The sequence below is a fragment of the Neolamprologus multifasciatus genome, chromosome 6, assembly GCF_963576455.1.
Source record: "Neolamprologus multifasciatus chromosome 6, fNeoMul1.2, whole genome shotgun sequence".
Classification (NCBI taxonomy): Eukaryota; Metazoa; Chordata; class Actinopteri; order Cichliformes; family Cichlidae; genus Neolamprologus; species Neolamprologus multifasciatus.
In genome coordinates, this window is record NC_140444.1 from 36179513 (window position 1) to 36201690 (window position 22178).

The 22178-nt window shown below is 39.2% G+C and overlaps 1 protein-coding gene across 2 annotated transcripts in view; it reads left to right on the top strand.

Moving 5' to 3' along the window:
• Positions 1-1461: 1461 nt before the first annotated feature.
• Positions 1462-22178, top strand: part of usp34 (ubiquitin specific peptidase 34) — a 66883-nt gene continuing 46166 nt past the window's right edge. For both annotated transcript variants that reach the window (XM_085164281.1, XM_085164282.1), the window contains exons 1-4: positions 1462-1822; positions 12963-13053; positions 17917-18478; positions 18917-18967. In XM_085164281.1, the coding sequence (XP_085020407.1) occupies positions 1780-1822; positions 12963-13053; positions 17917-18478; positions 18917-18967 (747 nt within the window). In that variant the 5' untranslated portion in view covers positions 1462-1779. The remainder of the gene's footprint in view (positions 1823-12962; positions 13054-17916; positions 18479-18916; positions 18968-22178) is intronic.

Sequence of the window (22178 nt, forward strand, 5' to 3'; positions counted from 1 at the left end):
GCAGGTGTTTGGATTGTCAACCAATCAGAAGAAAGTTGGATTAAACGAGGTGGAAGGAAGTTAAAACAGCTGCCCCAAGGCCCCGTACAATATAAATAAGGATTTTTTTTTTTTTTTTAGCTGTGAATCAATGCAAAGCTACTATAATAGGGTCACACATACAAATATATTGCTGGAGATGAGCATAATAGGTTCTGCTATAAAAGTTGTTCTGCAAAAGTATCAAGGTTTGGGTTAGCAAGATTATCGCCTTCCTTTTTCCAGCTGCTTCCTTTTGGGGTGGACCCAGCTGAGACCAACTAAAATCTCCTTCCATCTCAGCTTATCCCTATAATCCTCTTCTGTCACACCAACCCAACAAAGACATGTGAGGTCCTCCCTCCCCTTTTCCACCTGACAGCTCTGTATTTACTATCTTTCCCCCCAAATATCCACTATCCCAGTTCTGCACATGCTGAAACCATTTCAGCCTTGCCTAGTCGGATGGTAAATGGTAAATGGCCTGTATTTGTATAGCGCTTTACTAGTCCCTAAGGACCCCAAAGCACTTTACACTACATTCAGTCATCCACCCATTCACACACACATTCACACACTGGGGATGACAAGCCACATTGTAGCCACAGCCGCCTTAGGGCGCACTGACAGAGTGTGCCAAATGATGTACTAATTTTTAATCCTGTCTATTCTGTTCGCTCCCAATGAAAATCTGTACATTTTTAACTCGACCACCTCCAACTCAGCCTCCTGTCTTTTTGTTGGTACCACTGTCTCAAAACCATACATCATGAAAATGTTTTTTTGTAAACCTATATATACATATATATTCCATTACAAGTCATGAATGATTGATGATTAATGATTACATTAATCATTTATAATATTTCGGATCCATTTAATGTCATTACAAAGAAAACAACAATAAACATGCTTTTCTGTCAAAAACAAGGACATTTTAAATTTACATAAGAGGGTTGCCCAGGTTTTTAAGGTGATTTCATAAACATACATTTAAATATCAGTGCAGAAAAACCTGTAATATCAGACAATACGTATACAGTAGTATGCACAAATGTAGTAGAATAAATGCACAGAGCACATGCAGACACTGCTCGAACAGTGTGATGTTCTGCTCTTTGAACTGAATACATTAATAATTCAATTCAACTAAAGTAACCAAACCTACTATGAACTAACGTAATGAATTAAAAGGTATTTGAATTTTTAAACAGAGGAACATTTTAATAAATATTTCCCTAAATTATAACAATATAGAAACACAAAGCGTGTTTGTCTAAAAAGAGGGGCCAACTATTCATATTTTGTGGAAACATGCTGTTTTCACTCCATTTGCCCTTGAGATTGTGATTAGAGGTTGTGAATATTACCTCATTTGAAAGTTATCGCGAGACAGCCGAAGAAAAACGAACTGGCGGTGGAGAGAGGACGTAAAGTCCCGAACGGTCTCCATGCTGTGTCGCCCCCCCCTCCTTTTCCAACATGGCTGCTCTGCCTGCGCTCTCAAGTATCGCACAGATTGGAGACTGACTCGATCTCTTCCTTACAGTGCCTCTTTATTTTTGGTGTACATCAAATTCGTTTGGATGCAAATCCCGTTCTACACTTCACTGCTCCTCCTGGTTTTATTTAGTGGAATAACCTTCACCAATTACTCCTTCCAGTGGGCCCTTTTATCCTCAAAACAACTAACTGCCAGCCAAAAACTGTTTCCAGTGCAATGGTTTGAGTTGGTGTACTTAGTTTGCCTCTTCATGAACAATGTGTGAAAACTGCGCCGAGCTGGTGGAGGTTTTAAATGAAAGTAAGTAAACAAATCGTGTCATTTACGTAAAGCTGAACTAGCTGCTTGGTGTTAGCATCGCTGTCCACTGAAGCTTGATGGAAGCATGTTAGCTTGGTGGCTAACTAAATGTAACTTTGTGTGCTTTCTTGGTTAGCTGTCCTTTGCATCCAGCCATAAGACACTGGAAATAATGACATTTCAGCAGCTTATTTTGCAGTAGTATTTTCATGTGAGACAGCGTTGCTTTGGTATAAATACAAATGCCATTTTCTCTTTTACATTGGCAGTCAGTTTTGGGCCCGTCAAACACTGCTCACAAAACTCTAGCTTCAAATATCTAATTAATTCAGTCGGATTTCTGCGTGACATTACAGCCTTGTGTTAAAAATACTTAAAATCTGTTGGACAGGGAGTAGATAAGATATTTTGAAAGATGTCGATATTGTTAAAAAGCGCGTTGCTCGGGTTTGGAAGTTAGCTAGTGCAGCTAGCGAGCAGGCTGACTTTGTTTGATGTGTTTGTCAGGTCAGTCTGCTAGCTGTCCTCTCCGCTGCCACCCATTGTTTTGCAGACGGCCACATTCACAGTTCTGAATGGGCCTGCTTCTCCACAACACGCCCATGGTTAATAGTGCTGACACGAAGAGGAACATGTGTATTTCTTATGTGTGTTTTGGCCAAGTCTATAAAATGTTACTCTAAGCTAGCCGCAACTAAGCTAGCCCCCCACCCCCCCCAAATTAACGGCTGCATCGAGGCGCATATTTTGGCATATAGCACGTCGTTAATCCTCGGTAGCTTGCTTATTTGTTCTCTACTAATGTTTTTAGCACACTAGCTTAACTTCTTCTTTGTTTTGTTGGTCATACTTGTCTTGCCACGGAACTCCATGTCACCCTCACGGCTAACGTCAGCTTAAGCAAAGCAAACATAAATACAAGGTTGCTTTTATTGCTAAAAACTTAGCCGTTAATCTAGGCTTGCTAACCGGGCCTTGCTGCACTTTACGGGTGTCCGAAACTCATCGGAAAACGATTTTTGACACCAAGTCGATCATTTTTCAAAGTGTTTACATAAATTGATAGACGGACTGTTAGCGGTTTTCCCTTGTTCCATAAACTTGTCTGTGAATTGAAAGCTCCTGCTGGAGGCTCTGGAGACAGCTCCTTTTACAGACTGACTGTGGCGTGGCGTACTACATCATATTTAAAATGGAACAGAAGATAATGTAGATAACTTCCTTTTGACAAGTTGTCATCTCTCAAAGAAGAAGACTTTACGGCGTGTGTTTCCAAATATTTAGGTTTTAGCTGTGACAGTACTGGCTGTTCCAGCTGTGCAGTGTATTACTCAAAGTGAAAACACTACAGACATGAGTGACAATTGAATGCTGTCATAACAGCCGAATAATAGCCAGGAAAAACTCCTTTTTAGGGAGACTTTTAGAAATATACTACAGTACAAATGCACAGGCAGACCTTTAAGGGCATTCATAGAACAGAGTAAACTTTATTGTGGTTATGCAAGTAAATTCAATATAGACTGGCATCCCGCAAAAGAGAGCCTATCCTATTGGAAAAAAAACAATAATAAATGAATAATAATAGATTACTACTCCAGATTAAGATGAATATATGTATATATAGGGTGTATAAGGATAGTCCTTAAAGTTCTTGGCAGTGCAAGTTATTGTAGTGTATTGGGGGTTGGCGAAGGCCACAGCTGGTCAGGAAAAAGCTGTTCCTCAGTTTGTTTGTATGGGGTATTATTGATCTGCATCGTTTACCTGGTGGCAAAAGATAGAGTGTGTGTGAAGTGACTGACATGATGCTTCCAGCCTTCTTCCACAGATGGTTGATGTAAATGTCTTCTAGCTTTGGGAGTTCCAACCCCATCACGTGCTTTGCAGTCTTCATTACTCTGTGTAGAGGCTTCAGCTTGGCAGCTGTGCAGACTCTGTATCACAGCGTGATCCAGTTTGTAAGGATTCTGTCGGTCATGGTTCTATTGAATGCTAGCCGAAGTTTTTCAGAGAGCTGTGGTTGTTTCAGATATTTTAGGAAAAATAGTCTTTGGACTTTTTTGACCAGGCTTTTTGTTTTGAATGTCCAAGTCAAGGGTTTGGGCAAGTTAAATCCAAGGAACTTCAGTCTCTACTTTGCCACATATGTGAAGGGGCAGGTGGGCTATACTTCCTGTTCCTATTCCCAGTCTTCAATCAGTTCATTGGTTTTATAAGTTTTAAGAACCAGGCTGCTCTTCTCACAGCAGTCTGCCAAACGTGCCATTTGAAACCTGTAAGGTGTTTCATTGTCAGTGATCAGACCAAATTGCAAATTTGCATTGATGAGTAGAGGTTGAACAGTTTTGAACAGGGAACATAACCTGAGTTTTGTGTGTTCAGGATGGTGGTTAAAGAGTTGTTTTCAAAGTTGCTGTGGGCGTCTGGTAAAGAAGTCATATACTTACATATTGAGGAACCAAAGCACATGTTGTTTATTTTGCTGTTAAATGAGGCACTAAAATCCACAAATGGTTTACTCATATAATTGTTAGGTTTCAGCAGTATATGTCTGTATATGTCTATTGGCCACACTAGGACCCCTAAAACAGATCTTGCTGTTTTAGTGTGAAAACTTCAGAATTGTGGTTTAGTCTAGAGAAGTATAAATAGACTTTTGAAAATGACAACAGTGATACCAAAATTTACTTTGTGTCTGTGTCTTAGCAGCCTCAAAAATCAGGGCAACAACTAGGTGCATTTTTATTTTTCTAACTTTTGGAAAATGTGAGAATTACATGTAAGCCTGCAGTCTGGGAGCAACATGCTCCATTGGGATCATATGATACCAAGACATCTTAAAGATATGATGGTTCATGATCATATATGACTTTATATGTTTTTATGGATTTTAAATTCAATTGTGGATTAAATAGGGAGTTAGTGAAGAGAAGGTATCATGTGATTTCTAGACCCTGTCAGTATTCTCGGGGCTTTAGAACAGCCTGTTAATGTGAAGGATTAGTTCTTTAGGATGTTTGTAATTTTAGCAATATTGCACAAATGAAAGAACACAATGCAATACTAGATATTTCCTTAATGTGCGAGTTAAAGAACAGATACTAGTCAAAGGTTGCATTTTCATTCGATCCCAGAGGTGCTTGCTGGGGTCAAACTATACACTCTTATACAGCAAAGTGAGGAAAAACTGCTCTTTGTGGGCTTGCCTTTGGGGACATTGTTATGTTGAAACAGGAAAGGGCTAAACCCAGACCATTCCCCAAAAGCTGGAAATGCACTATTGTCTTAAAAATGTTACCGTAAAAATACAGATATGACAAATGATTGGAGTCACTACAATTTCTGCATCTCCCTTTACTTCCAGTTTATTCAATCCAATTTTATTTAAAGGTAAAAATTTTTAACACAATAGTTTTACAGAGTGCTATATAAGGCAGAAAACACCACACGGCTTAATTAATAAAACAATAAATAGAAGGTAAGAACATATCAGTATTATTCTGATTTAAGAGCCAGAAAACACACTAAGGCCATCATGCTTTGATAACCTTTAGACAGTTCATCAGTGGTTTAGGGGAGTTGAATCTTTAAAAGGTATGTCTTTCTCTAAAACCTTAGACGCTTCTGGTGCCAGTTTTGAATAGGCCTAAAACTAGAGACAACAGAAGGATCCATATTTGTTTTGTATAATGAGAGGTTGCATCACAGCTTGTTTAAAGTAAGCAGGCACAATTCCAGAAGTGAGACTGGTGTTAATAATAGTTTTAATATTTGGTCCAGTAGTTTCCCAGAGCTTTTAAAAAGGAAAGGTGGAAGTACATCAGTGAGACTGGGACAAGAAGCTGGCTTAAGCTAAGTTATAATTTTCTTTACCAATGAGAGAAACAGGCTCAGACTGCTAAAAGCGGCAGAGCAGCTCACACTTTATGAAGAGTCAAAGCAGAGGAGGAACATATTGGCTCTAATTTGTGCTAGAGCTGGGCGATATAAGATTTTTTCATTTCAGGCGATAATGATATATATCACGATATAAGCCAAATAACTATATTTGTAAGATTTAAATGTGCCGTTGCTCACAAGTAAAATGTGAAATAATCAGCAGCTTGTTTTGATTTAAATATTTATTTCCCATAATAAGTTCAACAGGGTAGATGTACTTAAGGAACATGAGACTTTTTCAGATAAATAAAGGCAAATATTGCAAACTACACAAAAGGCAGCCGCTAAAGCGTTTAAGTTTCAAAATAGAACAAACAAAACAGACTAAATTGTCAATTCCACTTAGAAACAAAATATTAATTCTAAAAATAAATCTTAGTTTGTTTTACAGAAAAACAGACAAAATTGACTAACTTTTGTCAATATCAAATAAACTGAGAACTAAAAGGAAATTCTCAATCTCTCCTTGTTGTATAGCTTAGCTTTTCAAACAGTTTTAACAGTTACTTTAGTCTGACAGAAGCCGAATGACGAATTAGCGCTTCCAGTCAGAGATTGAGCATGTACTGGTTTATTGTATTTCCAGACTTGCTTTCGGCACAATTTACAGGGCGCGCTACTCTGCTTTTTGTCAGACTTGAAATACCCGAAATACCTTCACACTACCGAACTTCTATGGCTCTTCCGTTCGACAATCTCTCCGGCATTGGAACATCATCTGTTTTCTCTTCGGTAACCTTCGGTCACGCTCAGTTGATTTTTCTCTAGTCGGCACACTCATTTCCTCCATTACCCGGGCGGCACGGCGGCTGGCTGCTTCCCAAACAAATACACATGTGCAGCTTGGCACTTGTGCTGTACGTAACAAGTCACGTTAAGTGACGCTGCGGCTGTGATTGGTTCGGCTCTGCGCTAGTTAATTTGGATTGGCTGTTCTTTTTCTTCTTTTTTTTTTTTAAGAGGACAAGAGATGAGGCCTATTGCAATAGTTTAACTTTTCTATCGCGAAAAAGTTATTTCGCAATACATATCGTTATCGTTCTATCGCCCAGCTCGAATTTGTGCAATTTCGTAAACAAAGAAGTTAGATGTTCACACATCTCTTAAGGTTCAATACTAGTGAAAGGAGCGATATTAAGAATTGAAACCATAACCTTATCATAACAAGAAGTTTGATTATTCTCGGGAATATTAAAAAACAAACATCAGCTTTCACAATTTTCTGATAATTACTTTAAAATCTCATCAAACTGCAATGTTCCATGGACATTTAGTACATGTAGGTTTTGCCTGCTGCAGTTGATCCCATTTCTATAATTCACTGTATTGTAGCTTTTAGCTTTGTAATTTAGCATAGAACCTTGTGCTGTTCAGCTAAGATCAGTAAGCTAATGTTATGTTAATGTTGGCAGTGGCTCATAGTTTTAAACTCCAGCTGTGTGTGAATACAACTGGCTGGTGATTTTGTGCAGACTAAAGCTGTGCATTACCAGTGTAGATAAAGTACCTGCTCTCTGCACCAAAACCACAACGCTACTGTAATACATCACAGTTCTGGATTAAAACGGGCCTTTTCAAGGGTGGCTATGCATGTAAAGTATTGAGCCTGTTTTACTTGGCTAACAAAGGGTTTTGTGGATTTAACTTCTTTTAAGAAGTCTCACATTTTATTCTTGTATTGAAGTTAAATGAAGGTTAATATTTGCTGTGTGCTGACACGCCATATACTTCCACATGCTTTAAACAGATTACTGCTGATGCTGGCCTTTCACCACTTCACCATGGCAACTGCTGAACTTTTTTTTGGTTTATTATAGGGAATGGAGAGGAGGGGGGGGGGGGGGGGTTTACAACCTAACTGATCCGCAGTAGTGTGACACACTAGTGTGAACATTATGTAGGGGTGAGATGGATGGTTCGCCAGCAGGGTGCTGTCAGCTGTGACAGCTCTGTCAGCTAGACGGGCAGATCCATGTGCTGTGACCGTGGGTGACCTTTGACCTCAGATTTGCATCAATGTGTATGTGTGAGAGAGAAACAGAAACTCTTTACTGCACAGATGTTTCTTTACACAACTAATCTGTGTGGTTTCTTAAAAAAAAAAATTTTTTTTGGACACTCGCCTTTTAGATGAAAGCTCTAAGTAGTAATAGTAGTAATGAACAAACTGGTTCAAGAAAGTAGGTAGGAAACTCAACAAAATTGTCTTATTCACGTTGAAGATGCAAAAGGAAGTGTGCTCGTAGTTTGTCCTACCGCCTTGTAGAGCCGTAGGACAAGGCGGCACTTACAGTGTACGTGATTTTAAGAAGCCACCAGTATTGCTTTTGTTTATCTCTACCTCTCTGTAAAATGGAAAGCAAATGTTTACACCCAACTTCTGAACCACACAAATTCTTAACTCACAGTCATATACTCTAACCTAGGATTGGGCTATACTGCTAAAAAGAAGTCATAGTTACATGGTTTATTCCTGTGTATGGCAGTATTGATTAATTTCTAATAGACAAGCAAAGGGTCTGTGACCACAGAGAGCAGTTTTCAAAAAAGAGCATCTGTCTTTTATTGTTGCTAGGTTACAAAAGCATCTTTATCATTGTTGGGATGCTGTATTGGTATGCCACTGATGGCCAGGGTTAGCTTCTCCATGGTTATTGTTAACAAACTTTATAAGTTTCACTTCTACATTTTGAGTGGTGAGTAGATTGACTAAAGAGGCATTCAGACCCAGGCCAGTGATAATCAACCTCAAAACCAGAGATTGATGTGACTACCAATGAAGGCTGTGCGCTGACAGGACTGTTAATACCAAGAGTCATAGGGTGGAGATATGGTGATGCTGCATACGATTAATGTAACGTTATCCACTAGGTATTTGCTAGTTGTGTTGTGTAACACACAGAACAGAAGAACTGCACAAGAAGAGAGATAAAAAGAGATACAGTGCGGGACATCCTGCCAATATCAAGACTGAATATACCCAATTTATTTTAACTTTAACTTGAAATACTTATCTTTGAAAATATCAGCTACATATACCGAGGCACGAAGGTAAAGGTTTTACTGTTAACACAATATTTTATTCACTATATTATTAAATTTGGCATGATTGTTGGCACCACATAGATTGGGCTGAGTTTTCTGAGAGTGGCCTGAAAAAGAGAATATCCAGTGACTGTAATGACGTCGGTGATCATTTTTGTATGAAGTGAGCATTGTTAAGGCTACGTTCACACTGCAGGCGAAAGCGCATCAAATCTGACTTTTTTGACCCATATCCGATCATGGTGTGACAGTGTGAACAGCACAAATCCGATATTTTCAAATCCGACCTGGGTCACTTTCGTATGTGGTACTGAATCGATACATATATGATGTTTTAAGCGACGGCTGTTTGAAAGGCCATGTCACATTAAGTCCGTCTTTTACGTCACTGACACAAGACAGACGCCAATTATCAGCGCAGGAGAAGCGCCTGAGGAGACATCATGAACGCTTCCTGACCATCCAGTGTAGATGTCAGTGAAACTGTTGGGAAGACAACGTTGGAGAAACGTGAACATTTTATTTGTACTGTATAATTTATTATAATTTTATTTGTACTGTATAATCTGCAGATTCTGACAGAAATCTGCAGCTATCCTTTGACGCACCGCTCCTCTCTAAAACAGCTATAAGGATAGTAGTAGTATAGTAGTTATTTGGCCAAATGTAAATAACAAAATAACTTTATAACTTAAAGCAAAATTGGGAAACGTAAAGTCCGAAACAAGTCTTTATATTAAGGGCCATCAGTCAAACAATACTGTTCGGTCTGGGTCTAAACAGAGCACTTAATGTCACAGCTGAGTATTGTTGCCATCCATGTTTATCCCTTTATCACAAGGAGTTCTCTGTACTCAAATGGTCACCAGATCTCAAGTAGTGGAGTGGGAGTTTGTCATCATGAATAATCTCCACGGTTCCAGCCTGGATACCTAACAGAGTCGTAGTCCAAGATGATAAGAGAAGAAATCATGCTTGGAGCTTGGAGCTAGTTGAGAAATGCATGTCCAACACCATGTACAGACTTCACCGGACTTCTTCTTTTGAACAGTCCAAGTACTTCACATCTTGTGTTGACCCCCACCATCACTTGCATTTAACTTCTGTTTCCTTTGAAAAATACATTTTAGTTGAAATGCATGTGTTATAGTGTCACAGCTGGAACATTCGTGTTAAAATGCTTCCAGTGTGACTGAATGTTAGTCACTGCTGAGCTGAGGAGTGTGATCACACAGTGCAGGTGTCCTCCTGTTTTATATCTATATCCATGCTGAGCTGAAAGCAGCAAAATGACATCCCTCATCCCATCTCGAAATAGTGCGGGCTCGATCTTGTTCCTGAAGCCTCTGAGGAGTTTCTGTTCACATACAGAGCTGAGGACATTCACTTCAGGTTGATTGAGGAGTCCTGCTGAGATGGGTTATTAAACTCTTATTGTTGACACTTTTTGTCTGTTTTGGCTGCCAAAGGAGGTCAGCAATTCAGCAGAAGACACTTGAATCCCCTGAGCTGGGTGGAACTGAAGAAGACTAATACAAGGACAGAAACTTTAGTCTGTCCAAGTATGGTGCCAGTGTTTTAACATGTTTCAATCTGGACTCCAAATCTGATAGAATCCTTTTTAAGCTAATATCAATACTCAGTAGTAATTAAATGATAAAGGTGGTATTCTGATGTTCTCCTCCTCTTTGAATTGTTTTACATTTTAGAATAGAAAGAAAAGACATAAACAAGGCAGATGGAAACTTGGGGGTCTTGATCTACTGTTTAAATATTGCCCTTGAATTTATCCAGATTTACCATATTAGATATATTACCCCCCCCCCCCCCCACACACACACACACATACACATACACAGATTACTGCAGATTACACACACACACATACACATACACAGATTACTGCAGATTACACACACACACACACACAGAAAAAAGACTTGCACAGGCGACTTAAGAAGACCAACAAAGTCAGTGTGGGGAAACTTCACTACGATCTTTTTGTGCTCTGTAGGTGTTTTATCAAGTCAGCAAAAATATTATGGTAGCATCCATCAACAGTGTGTTCATACTAGAGATGGCACGATACCACTTTTTTATGTCCGATACCGATATCATAAATTTGGATATCTGCCGATACCGATATGAAACCGATATAGTGTTTTTTTTTTTATCAATAAAACTGTTTTATTGATAAAAAAACAGTTTTTTTTATATAAAACTGTTTTTTTTAATATCTTGCTGCATTTTGTATAAGTTTATACTCAAGTTTAAATAAATAACAACACTAAAGATATTCTGTTATACCTGTATGTAAAAAATACACTGCACCCAAAATATTTCATAGTTCAGCAACACTGATCAATCTAATAAACTTAAACCTGCTCTATCCTCCCTATTCTGGTATTTTAAAGAGTACTTAGCAGAAATATTAAGCAACCTAACTAATAGGGTTGCAAACTCCCAGCAAAAAAAAAAAAAAGGGAACCACCCTCCACCTCATGATGCTTAATCGATGTAATCAAATTTAATTTGATGCAGGGGGAAAAATGCACAGAAATAAATTATTTTTCAATAATAATTAAATAGATTCAACATCTTTCTTCAACAGAATTGCAGACTGCACAGATGGTATCTTCCCAAAGGAAAAAGTACTATAGCTTACTAGGGTATATTAGACTTAACAGTCACTATATACAGTAATGGACTTCTATACATTTTACATCAGATTAAAACTTTGGGTGTAAGAGTCAGATAATTATTTATTAAAAGCTAGACATTTTAAATGAGAATAAGAAAGAAAAGTATGTCTTTGTGCCCCCTTTTCCCTGTTAATGCCCTATCGCCCCCCCTGGCTAAACTTTGCTAGATCCGCCCCTGCACAGTTACAGCCGTCAGCTACGTAGAAAAAGATCCTGGTGTACAAAGTAATATTAAATAAATTCTAACAACAGCTTATCAAGCTTAATAGTGCTGCTGTTGTTCAGCCGCTGGTTTCCTCTTTCTGGTGCAAAGTGGGCGATAAACAAACAAGAGAGATGGACTCGCGACAGAAAAGCAGATCAGCTGATCATTAATCAGTTTCACGATTGAAGTAGCAGCAGGAGAGAGAGAGAGAGAGAGAGAGAGGCAGTCCCTCCATATATCTGTTGTTAAGCTTAACGTGGGAATGCTTTACAAACATTCAGAGATGAACTTACACACTTGCTTTACTTCTCTCTGGGAAAACTTCCTCGGAGATGAAATGCTGGTTTGGTAGCTACGCTACAAATACACACAGCCGCTCTATCACGTGACCACACTGCTGCAACGTGCTACGGTTATGAGCCGAGTTAAACCGTGTAGCAAGTTTTGTCAGGTGCTTTTTTGATATTTAATGGATGGATTACATTTTTTATTTCTCGCTGATATCCGATCCAGTAATTTGGGTCAGTATCGGACCGATACGTAATATCGGATCGTTCCATCTCTAGTTCATACATTGGCACATAACATTTGTGATGTTGGAGACTTGGTGCTAAGTTTTACATTTTACTTTGAGGATCCCACGGTTGTGAACCGGGGTATTCCAGCCTCTGCTGCTTTGATTTAAACATCATTGTATTAAAAAGTGTTGTTGTTTAATCACGTTTTCATGTGGAATGATATGAATGATAATGTGTTTAGATGATATTTTCTGATATATCTATATCAGTATTTATAACAACTACTAAATGAAAAATAAAGAAAAGATGGAAGAAACATCCTTCAAATATGTTATTAATGATGATACAGATTTTGTCCACCACATGACAAACTAAAACTTTCCTTTTGGTGAATGATAGTGAGCTAAGCTAATTAGAGAAGAGTCAGCTAAAGCGTCTGCAGCTTGTTGTGACAGTAAAACGGTATTCTTATACTGCATTGTCATATCATATTAATGACTCATAAGTAACTTCAATAACAAATGTTAGGCATATGTGTTTATGCTTTGTGTGTCTGAAAGGAAAAATAAAATGTCAGCTGATATCTTGCATTTTTTTTTTTTAAACCGCTGGATATTGTTCTTGGTATCGTCCTTAAGAATCCTACGTTGTTTGGATTCTGATTGTAGTAAATCGAAGGGAATTGTCTAGCTGTTCTCTGATAAGTATTCTGTACTGTTTCTCCTCAGTATCAGATGCAGACAGCAGTGAAGGAAGCTTTCAGCTGAAGAAGGAACATGCTCTCCGAGTGCTGGGCTACATCAGCTCCTGGACTCAGAGGTCAGTGCTGCCTGCATATGTAGGCTTCAGAAAATCAATCATCATGCTTCTGCTTTTCTTCATTGAGTTTGTGTGTGTGGTGTGGGTTTTTTTTTTTTTTTTTTTTTTTGTAAAGATTGAAATATCTGAAATTGAATCCCTTCACTAGCTGCTGAATTGTTCTTGTTGGTTTGTTGGTGTTCAGCGTAGTATTTTTCTTACACTGTGGGTCAGACTTTTTGGCCCATTGGTACCGTATTTGTAGATTTATGCTTTATTACTGTAAACAATTAACAAACAAGGCTTTTAAATAAGTGTGTGTGCGTCAGAGAGGAGAGGCTGCAGCTTCATGCCAGTGATAAAGTAATTTTTACTACTACTTAAATACTAACGTTTTTATTTGAGAAGCTGTTTAGATATATACATTTTTAAGAATAGCAGGTAATGGCAAGTTAAACAACTCGCTTAAAAAAAAGCTTATTTTTATTCAAGTTTTTCTTTACATAGCCTCCAGTTATATGCCTGCTGCAGGTTTGAATACCCATGTATTCATTCATGATGAAGAACAGCAATCATAGTTCAGCTGCTTTCGAGCAAGGCGGTGAAGCGGTAGAGGAATGGAAGCCTTTGGTTTGGTGTCTCAGGTATCAAAATAACTTTGCTGTAATAAATCTGTAGCTTCGTTCTCTGATAACCTTCACTTAGATAAATAAATATTCAAAACATGGTCTTCTGAAAACTTTTATTTCCAAAGAGAAGCATTCCTCTTTTGTGAGAGAAGAACACGGTCTAATCTGGGTGATGGTCGAGGTCAGCTGATGGCAAAAGTGCCTTATATAGAAGGACTGTAGTTTATCATTTGCTTTTAGACTGAATGTTTTTATATTTGGTGATTGAACTGAACATCCCAGAGTTGTTAAATCATTCATCCAACACTACCAAAAACTCTTTTCTTTTCTGATTTGTCTCTGAGTAATTCTTTAGTCTTTCTAGAGTTAAAATAGCAGACTTCCTGATAAATCAATACTTTTACTTCATACTTCAACAGTTTATTTCCACTCACAAGTACTTTATTTTTCTAGAATTTGTTAAGAAATTTAAAGCTGAACTTCCTTCTACCCTAATGTAATGTAACATGACAGTCAATACACTTGTTTGAGGAGAATCTAATCAAAGGATTTCAGCTACCTGCTTAGTCAAAGGAGCTTGCAAAGAAAAGCGTCTGGACTTCTTTAAGTTACTTGAAGACGTTTCACCTCTCATCCGAGAAGCTTCTTCAGTTCTAAGGTCAAATGGTGGAGAGTCCCAGATATAAACCTAGTGGGAGTGTCCCCCCACAGAGGGACAAAAGGACCCCCTGATGATCCTCTAATCGCCTGAGCCAAGGTGTGGAACTGGGTGTGGGTCCCAATCAGCCAGAGTTTCGGGTGAGAAACTCACCCGAAACTCTGGCTAAAGAAGTCTGGACTTCTTTAACTCTGGTTAAAGAAGTCCAGACGCTTTTCTTTGCAAGCTCCTTTGACTACGATGACCTGGATGACTGAGAACCTTCACAGACAGCTACCTGCTTAGTTACAGGTCTTCCCTGAGCGGGACAGACACCTGTCCACCACCTAAGCAGAATATTCCTGGGTGCCTGGTCCAGGAGCTTAGTGACCAGATGGGGGTGTGCACACAGAGGCAGTTGCAGGGTCACCATTAGAAAATATTTGCATGGAGAAATCTTCTGAATATAAGTGCACTCATAGGCACAGATGTGACACAAGTGTTCACACAGGTGTACAAACAGGTACTCACAGACACACTGTCTTGGTTGGCTGCTGCCTCTAAACATCATGCATTATTAGTACTGTATGCTGCTTCTTGAAGATTTATTATTTATTGTTACTGATGCTTATATTGGTTGTTGCTGTGGTTTCCCGACGCTGTTGTCCTCTTTTTTTCTTTTTCTCTCAGCTGGTGATCAAACAGATTTTCATTGTCTTCTCTTTCTCTATCGCTCTTCTCCTCTATTTTTCTTCCCTTCTCCTTCTATTAAGTGTTTTCCCAACTTCTTTCTTTCTCTTTCCTGTCCCCCGGTCCTGTCTGTTCTGATATGTAATAACTCGAAATGGGGGGAGGAAAAAAAAAGTAACAATAGTAAAGGCTGAAATAAAATATGAGAATTAAGTGGGTCAGTATAGCAAAAGCTGTGATGGTCTACTTCAGAAAGGCATTGGTCTTCAGTAGGGCTGCCACGATTAGTCGACTATCAAAATCGTCGATGACCAATTTAATAGTCAACGCGTCGTTTGAAGCTTTGTAAGATCCCAAAGGACGCAGGAAGAAGTAGTAGGATTTAAGAGTGTAATAATGGACTGAAACAGAAGATGGCAGCACTGCATGAAGAAGGATGACGGCTGCCGTTAAACCCCGAAGAAGAAGCTGTGTCCCAGGATTCATAGCTCGGCCCTGCTCAGTTTTCAAAAATGGCGGCAGCTAGTTAGTTTTAATATTTCTGGGTCACAAAATAAACATTTAACATATTTTCAGGCAAGAATATAGCTGTGTAAACCTCAAATATCTGCTCAGTTTGTCAAGACACCACATATTTTCAAAAGTGCTCCGGAGACGCTTTTACCCACCAGCTCAATAGCTAGCCGGGGTTCAAGGCTCACTAGAGCCGCTGAGAACACCAAATCGTTTTCAAACCCACCGCCGTCTTTCGCTACTCAGGTTAAACATGATATATAAGTCACTTAGATAACTTACAAATGATATTGTTTGGCTTTTTTTTAGTATTTTATTTGTTCCTGAGTAAATCGGTTTGGCTGAGATTAAAGTTATAGTTTTTACACAGCTGAATAAACGTCAAGCAGACAGCTGATCATCAGAAGTGTGAGATGCTCGAGAATATACTCCGGTGTCCTGTTATATTTTAGATAGCAAGGAGTTTATTAAACTTGTTTAATAAACTCCTTATTAACAAGTTGTTTCCTGTTAATTAACTGGATCCTCCCACAGGGGGGAAATGATCAGACTTACAAGCTGTTCTGGCAGCTGTTACCCTCAAAGTGGTTAAATTGTACTTAGATTTGTCATGCTGTCTTGTTCTTGTGGCGGTTTTGCCTCTGTCATTTGTTCCATCCTGAAACTCTTTGATTAAAGCTGCATACACACCTTCTACTTCCAAACCTGACAGCTGTGGTGCATCCAGGGCATTAGAGGGAGGGTGGCAGGGGTGATGGTAGATGTAGGCCTTGGGTTGGGAATAGCTGTAAGACAGGAACAATAGGGCTGGGTATTGTCACTGATTTCTAGAATCGATTCGATTTGAATCGGGGAAATTTTGCCTCAGACAGTCAGAAATATTATAATTCAGATCATGCATCAGTACATTTCCATATTTTTATATCTATAAAAAGAAAGCTGACACTTGCGAGACTTTATCAAAGGTGTGAGCATCACAGCAGATGCCTTTGTGTCAAAGTAGCTGAGGATAAAACACAGAAAACATGAAGGTGATTTTCCTGGCCTGGGATTTTATAAAAAATATTCTGCAGTACATCAAAAGCGAAAGAAAACCATTAATCAACATATGAACATTAGCTGATGCTGCTGAAGTGAAACAGAGCAAAGTTGCAGAGAGACACAGCGGAGCGTTTTGGCTGAGATTAAAGTTATAGTTTTTACACAGCTGAATAAACGTCAAGCAGACAGCTGATTATCAGAAGTGTGAGATGCTCGAGAATATACTCCGGTGTCCTGTTATATTTTAGATAGCAAGGAGTTTATTAAACTTCACCGAAACAATCTGCAAATGTCATTAAAATTTAATAAACTATCATCTTGTCTTTATTGTTAGTTAGCACATACCTTAAACACTTAAAGCTGTAAGCTAATGATAGTTATATAAGAGCAGATGCTGCTGGTGCAATAAGCTGTACGTTTTACGTCCAATGGATGATGATCTGATTAGTCGACTATCAGAATAATCGTTTGTGGCAGCCCCAGTCTTCAGAGAATAATTCTCATTGCTACAGTGCTGGACAGGACATACAAAAAAAAAAGTATTCATAACCCTGGAACTTCTCCAGTTTGTCATGTTGAACCAGAAACTTAAATTTATTTTACTGGGATTTTATAGACTTCTTTCAACAGTGGCTTTTTTTTCTTGCACCCAACATTTTTCTTTCTTTCCTTTCCTTTCGTTTATTTATTTTTTTAATTTTATTTTTTAATGATTTATGGTTGTTTGTTTATGTCACTGGTCAGGCTCCATAGCATACGGTTGTTTTTTTTTTGTTTGGTATTTTTTCTTCATTCCCACTGCTTTTTTTCTTGCTCACTTTTATGAGTCCTCATAATAAAGAGTTTTCTTTTTTGCTACTGATGGTGTCTACCAGAGCATTGTTTTGTGTTTCCAGTAGGATAACTGTTTTGTAATTGGGAGTCCTCTGCTCATCTTTGGTTTTAAATGAATTAAGGCATTTATTTGGAAGTGTTTGGTGCTATGAGTTATGAGCACGGTATGCTCTGCTCCTCCTCCCCTTTCATACTTACACTGTGACAGCCAGTGACTGAAGAAAATCTAGCGCATCCATAAATGATTACAAAATTGCCAAAATGACACAGAGATAAATAGAGATGAACAAATACATAAAATATTTTGGTTAAATTGTTTTTCTTCTTTACTATCACCCTTCACCTCTCTTATACAATAGCAGAAAAACAGTGGTATTACAAAATAACATGAGGAATGTAACAAAAGGCCTCACACTTCTAAACTTGTAGATAATTTTTATTATACTACAAGGTATTTCAATCCTCTGAGCACTCTTTAAGCTTCTGATTCCTTTGTGTTTATTGCTTCTTTTTTTGTATATGTGCTTTTTTTGTATCCAGGCAATGTCTCTGCTGCTTCAAGGAGTACAAGCATTTGGAAGTTTTTAACCAGCTAGTCTACGCCCTCATCAATCTGGTCATTGCTCAGATCAGCAGCCTGAGAGAGAGACTCTTCAGCGTTGAGGACCACACTCACAAAAGAGGCGTATCTGGGGCAGAGGGGGTGGGGTCTGAATGGAGTGGAAGTGAGACCGCACCTGTCACCCTCCCCCAGCCACACTCGCCTGGTGAAGACGAGCCTGTGAATGTGGAAAGAGACTCTGCTGAAGAGGATGCTGATACGCCAGACCTAAACCAGAACAAGCCCCACACCCAGGATCAGGGCCAGAACCAGTCTGCTGAATCTCAAGTAGATGTTCTTGGATCTGGGGATGCCAGCATTGAATCCAGGAGTGGTGATGACGTGGCATGTGGCATTGAAAGTAACCAGGACAGTCAAGATCCCTTCAGCTCCTGGAGCACGGAGGAGAGGGAGAAACTGTTGCTATGTGCAGCCAAGATCTTCCAGATCCAGTTCCCCCTCTACACAGCTTACAAACACAACACACATCCCACCATAGAGGTGAGGAGTCTTGGATAACACACCTGACACATCACCACACCCACAGTGGTCAAGGTTTCCTCTTTCTCTACTGCAGACTGTTTAGTTATTGGCTGACACATTTAGCAAATACCTCCTGGCCTTATCACCACTTTAACTGTGGCCGTTCAGTCATACCATATCTATTTATGCAGTTTACATTGTTTTGCTCTTAAGGCTGTGTTTTGCCTAGTTTTCTTCTTCTTCTTAGATTATATGAGATTATATGTTGTGAACACAGATGCATTTCTTTTCTCTGATGGCAGTGCCAAAACACATTCTTCTCCTTAAGCACCTTAAAAAAATGCTTTGATTGTGACAAGTGTGGGCTGTGATTAAGAAACTTGTATTTACTGATCTTCTACATTTTAGGTTAAAACTTATTTTGGTCTTACACTTTTTTTTTTTTTTAAATTTCAGGACATATCGGCTCATGAAAGCAACATCCTCGGCTCCTTCTGTGACATGAATGTAAGAAATACACTTTATCTTTATTGCACTGAACCAAACGCTTTCATCGTTTTGTTTTGTTTTTTAAATTAGTTACAAGTTGTTTCCTGTTAATTAACTGGATCCTCCCACAGGGGGGAAATGATCAGACTTACAAGCTGTTCTGGCAGCTGTTACCCTCAAAGTGGTTAAATTGTACTTAGATTTGTCATGCTGTCTTGTTCTTGTGGCGGTTTTGCCTCTGTCATTTGTTCCATCCTGAAACTCTTTGATTAAAGCTGCATACACACCTTCTACTTCCAAACCTGACAGCTGTGGTGCATCCAGGGCATTAGAGGGAGGGTGGCAGGGGTGATGGTAGATGTAGGCCTTGGGTTGGGAATAGCTGTAAGACAGGAACAATAGGGCTGGGTATTGTCACTGATTTCTAGAATCGATTCGATTTGAATCGGGGAAATTTTGCCTCAGACAGTCAGAAATATTATAATTCAGATCATGCATCAGTACATTTCCATATTTTTATATCTATAAAAAGAAAGCTGACACTTGCGAGACTTTATCAAAGGTGTGAGCATCACAGCAGATGCCTTTGTGTCAAAGTAGCTGAGGATAAAACACAGAAAACATGAAGGTGATTTTCCTGGCCTGGGATTTTATAAAAAATATTCTGCAGTACATCAAAAGCGAAAGAAAACCATTAATCAACATATGAACATTAGCTGATGCTGCTGAAGTGAAGCAGAGCAAAGTTGCAGAGAGACACAGCTGAGCGTTTTGCAATTTTGCATAATTTTAAAAAGTTTAAATTTGTTCAGTAGCCTATTGAACGGCAAAAATGAGGCTTTGTTTTCGGAAGTAAAAGGAAAACAACATTGGCTGACAGCGCTGTAAACAACGGTAGTCTTGTGCGTAACAAGCAAGCGAATAATGCAGAAAACAGATTTTTAGACGGGAAACTGTTCTTGAAGTACAGAGAGAGAGAGAGAGAGAGCTGTGCATGAAGTGTGATTTCATCGAGGTGGAAGCAAAACTGCAAAAGTCAGAGGGAGTCCATGACGATGTTTATGTGAAGTGTAGTTTGGATCTTCTTTTGCTGCTGGTTCGGTCAATATTGTTTGGAGAGAGATAAAACTAACAGCTTTAGAATCAGCGCAAAAAGGGAGTAAACACAAAGCTCGGACCCACCGACAGATCAGAATCAGCGAGCTGTCGGCTTTCAGCCCCGACTGTGTCCGTGCCGTCAGGTGAGAAAGGCGACATCTCACCGATTCTGATTCCTCGGCGGGTCGTGCTTTGTGTTTACGTCTTTGTGCAGAGTCCGTGTTCCTGCTCTCATTTACTGTTTTAGCTGTTTGGTGGTTGTTGAAATTTTGTGAGGTTTCACCTGAGATTCTGGAATTTCGGGCAAAATAAATTTATATTAAAAAATCGATTCAGGATTTTAATGAATCGATATCACGTTATCCAAGCCAGAATCGATTTTAATCGATAAATCGATCATCAAAACCCACCCCTAGGGAACAACATGTACATGCCGTGACAGTGTCACATGTCTGGTGAAGAGAGTCAGTTTTATTGTCTCATCTTTTCTTGTCGATTGTTGTGGACTTTTGTTTCACTCGCTCTTGAATTTCGATTGATGTGGTTGAATTATAGCACTTGAGCATTATTAGGATTTTTTTTTTTTAACAGAAAAAGAGTAATAAAAGGTGTCCAGTCTAATGTGTGGGACCTGGAAGAAAATGGCTTAAGTGTTATTCTACTTCCTCCAAAAGCAGATTTCAGAGGGTCAGCTCACGTGACTATTCTAAATGTAATTTGGAAAATTGGCAGCAGCAGATCAGATTTCTCATCGCTGCATAGATAACAGTAGGAAGAAATGTATGTATACAAGTAACATCTCAAGATATTTATATCCTACTGTGAAGTAAATATCATGACCATCACATGTTTTAAACAGCTGTCTCAGGGCTCGCAAAATCGCTAGCCTGACGTCCCGGGGCTAGCGATTTTTCCAGTCGGGCTACCAAAATCTATCTCTGCCCTGCCCGTCGGGCTATCATAGGAAGGAAAAATATATGTCAATGCTTTTGCATTCTTTCGGAAATGTAGCTGGGTAATTATGTCATTGGCATCGGTGAGCCAGAATTTGCGCTTGTTTTTTGCTTTCACTTTGCAATCGCGCGAACTGTGTATAGAGAGCGACAGTACTGATTGGTGAGTGACGATAATTTGAGCACCAATTCCTCTGACATCGTCTTATCAATTGTTAGCTTACTATGCAAACATGACAAGTGAAATCTCCCGCAGCTTAAACATGTGAGAGGTTGATCGCGCAGAGAATCGCTGAGCGTTATGTGAGTGCGTGTGTAAAAGCAGCAGGATATATATTTTAGTTCTGCTGAGCCAAATAAGACAGGTCAGGGTGAAGAAGTGACAGCCCAAGAAAAGCTTACCACAAAACGGAAAAGTTATGACAAATCAGACTATAAGGCAAAAAGAAAGAGCAGCTTTTTGGTTTCATGGACAAAAGAATTTCTGTGGCTGCAATATGACGAGCTAAATAAGCAGGGCTGCACATAAGTGGTCCGCAGGTGCGCATTCGCTGTCAAAATAAAAAACGCGCACAAGATAAGAAGTTGCAACGCGTGTTTGTGTACATAAGATTTTCTGGAGGAGGACAGACGTTTGTTTAGAACTCTTAAAAATGTCGAAGAAGCTCCTTTAAGCAATTACTTTGGTGTTCCTCCACCTCCAAAGAAATGTCAGAAGGAGTCCGAACCACAAAAGAAGCGCGTATTCTCGGAAAAGTGGTTGCAGGAGGTGAGCTGGCTTCAAACAAATGATGAACGCACAGAGATGTGGTGCAGAATGCGCTGTGAAAATCCCACTCTAGCGGACAAAAACAGTGCTTTTTATATGGACGCAAACGCGCGCTGCAACTTCTTATCTGGTGCGCGTCTTTTATTTTGACAGCGAATGCGCACCTGCGGACCACTTAAATTATGTAAATAATATAATGTTCTGCCGGGTGTGTTGTTGGTTTTCCCTCGATTTCTGAGTCGACAAGCGCCTTTGTTACTGGGACCAGTAATTTTATGAAAGGCCCCATTAGAACCCATGAGAAATGCAAGAAATGCATTATTGCTCAGTCTGTAATATCTTTCCCAGAACAAACACCAATTGCAAATAACATACTAAAAATAAACCTGAAAAATCTGTTTAGAACAGC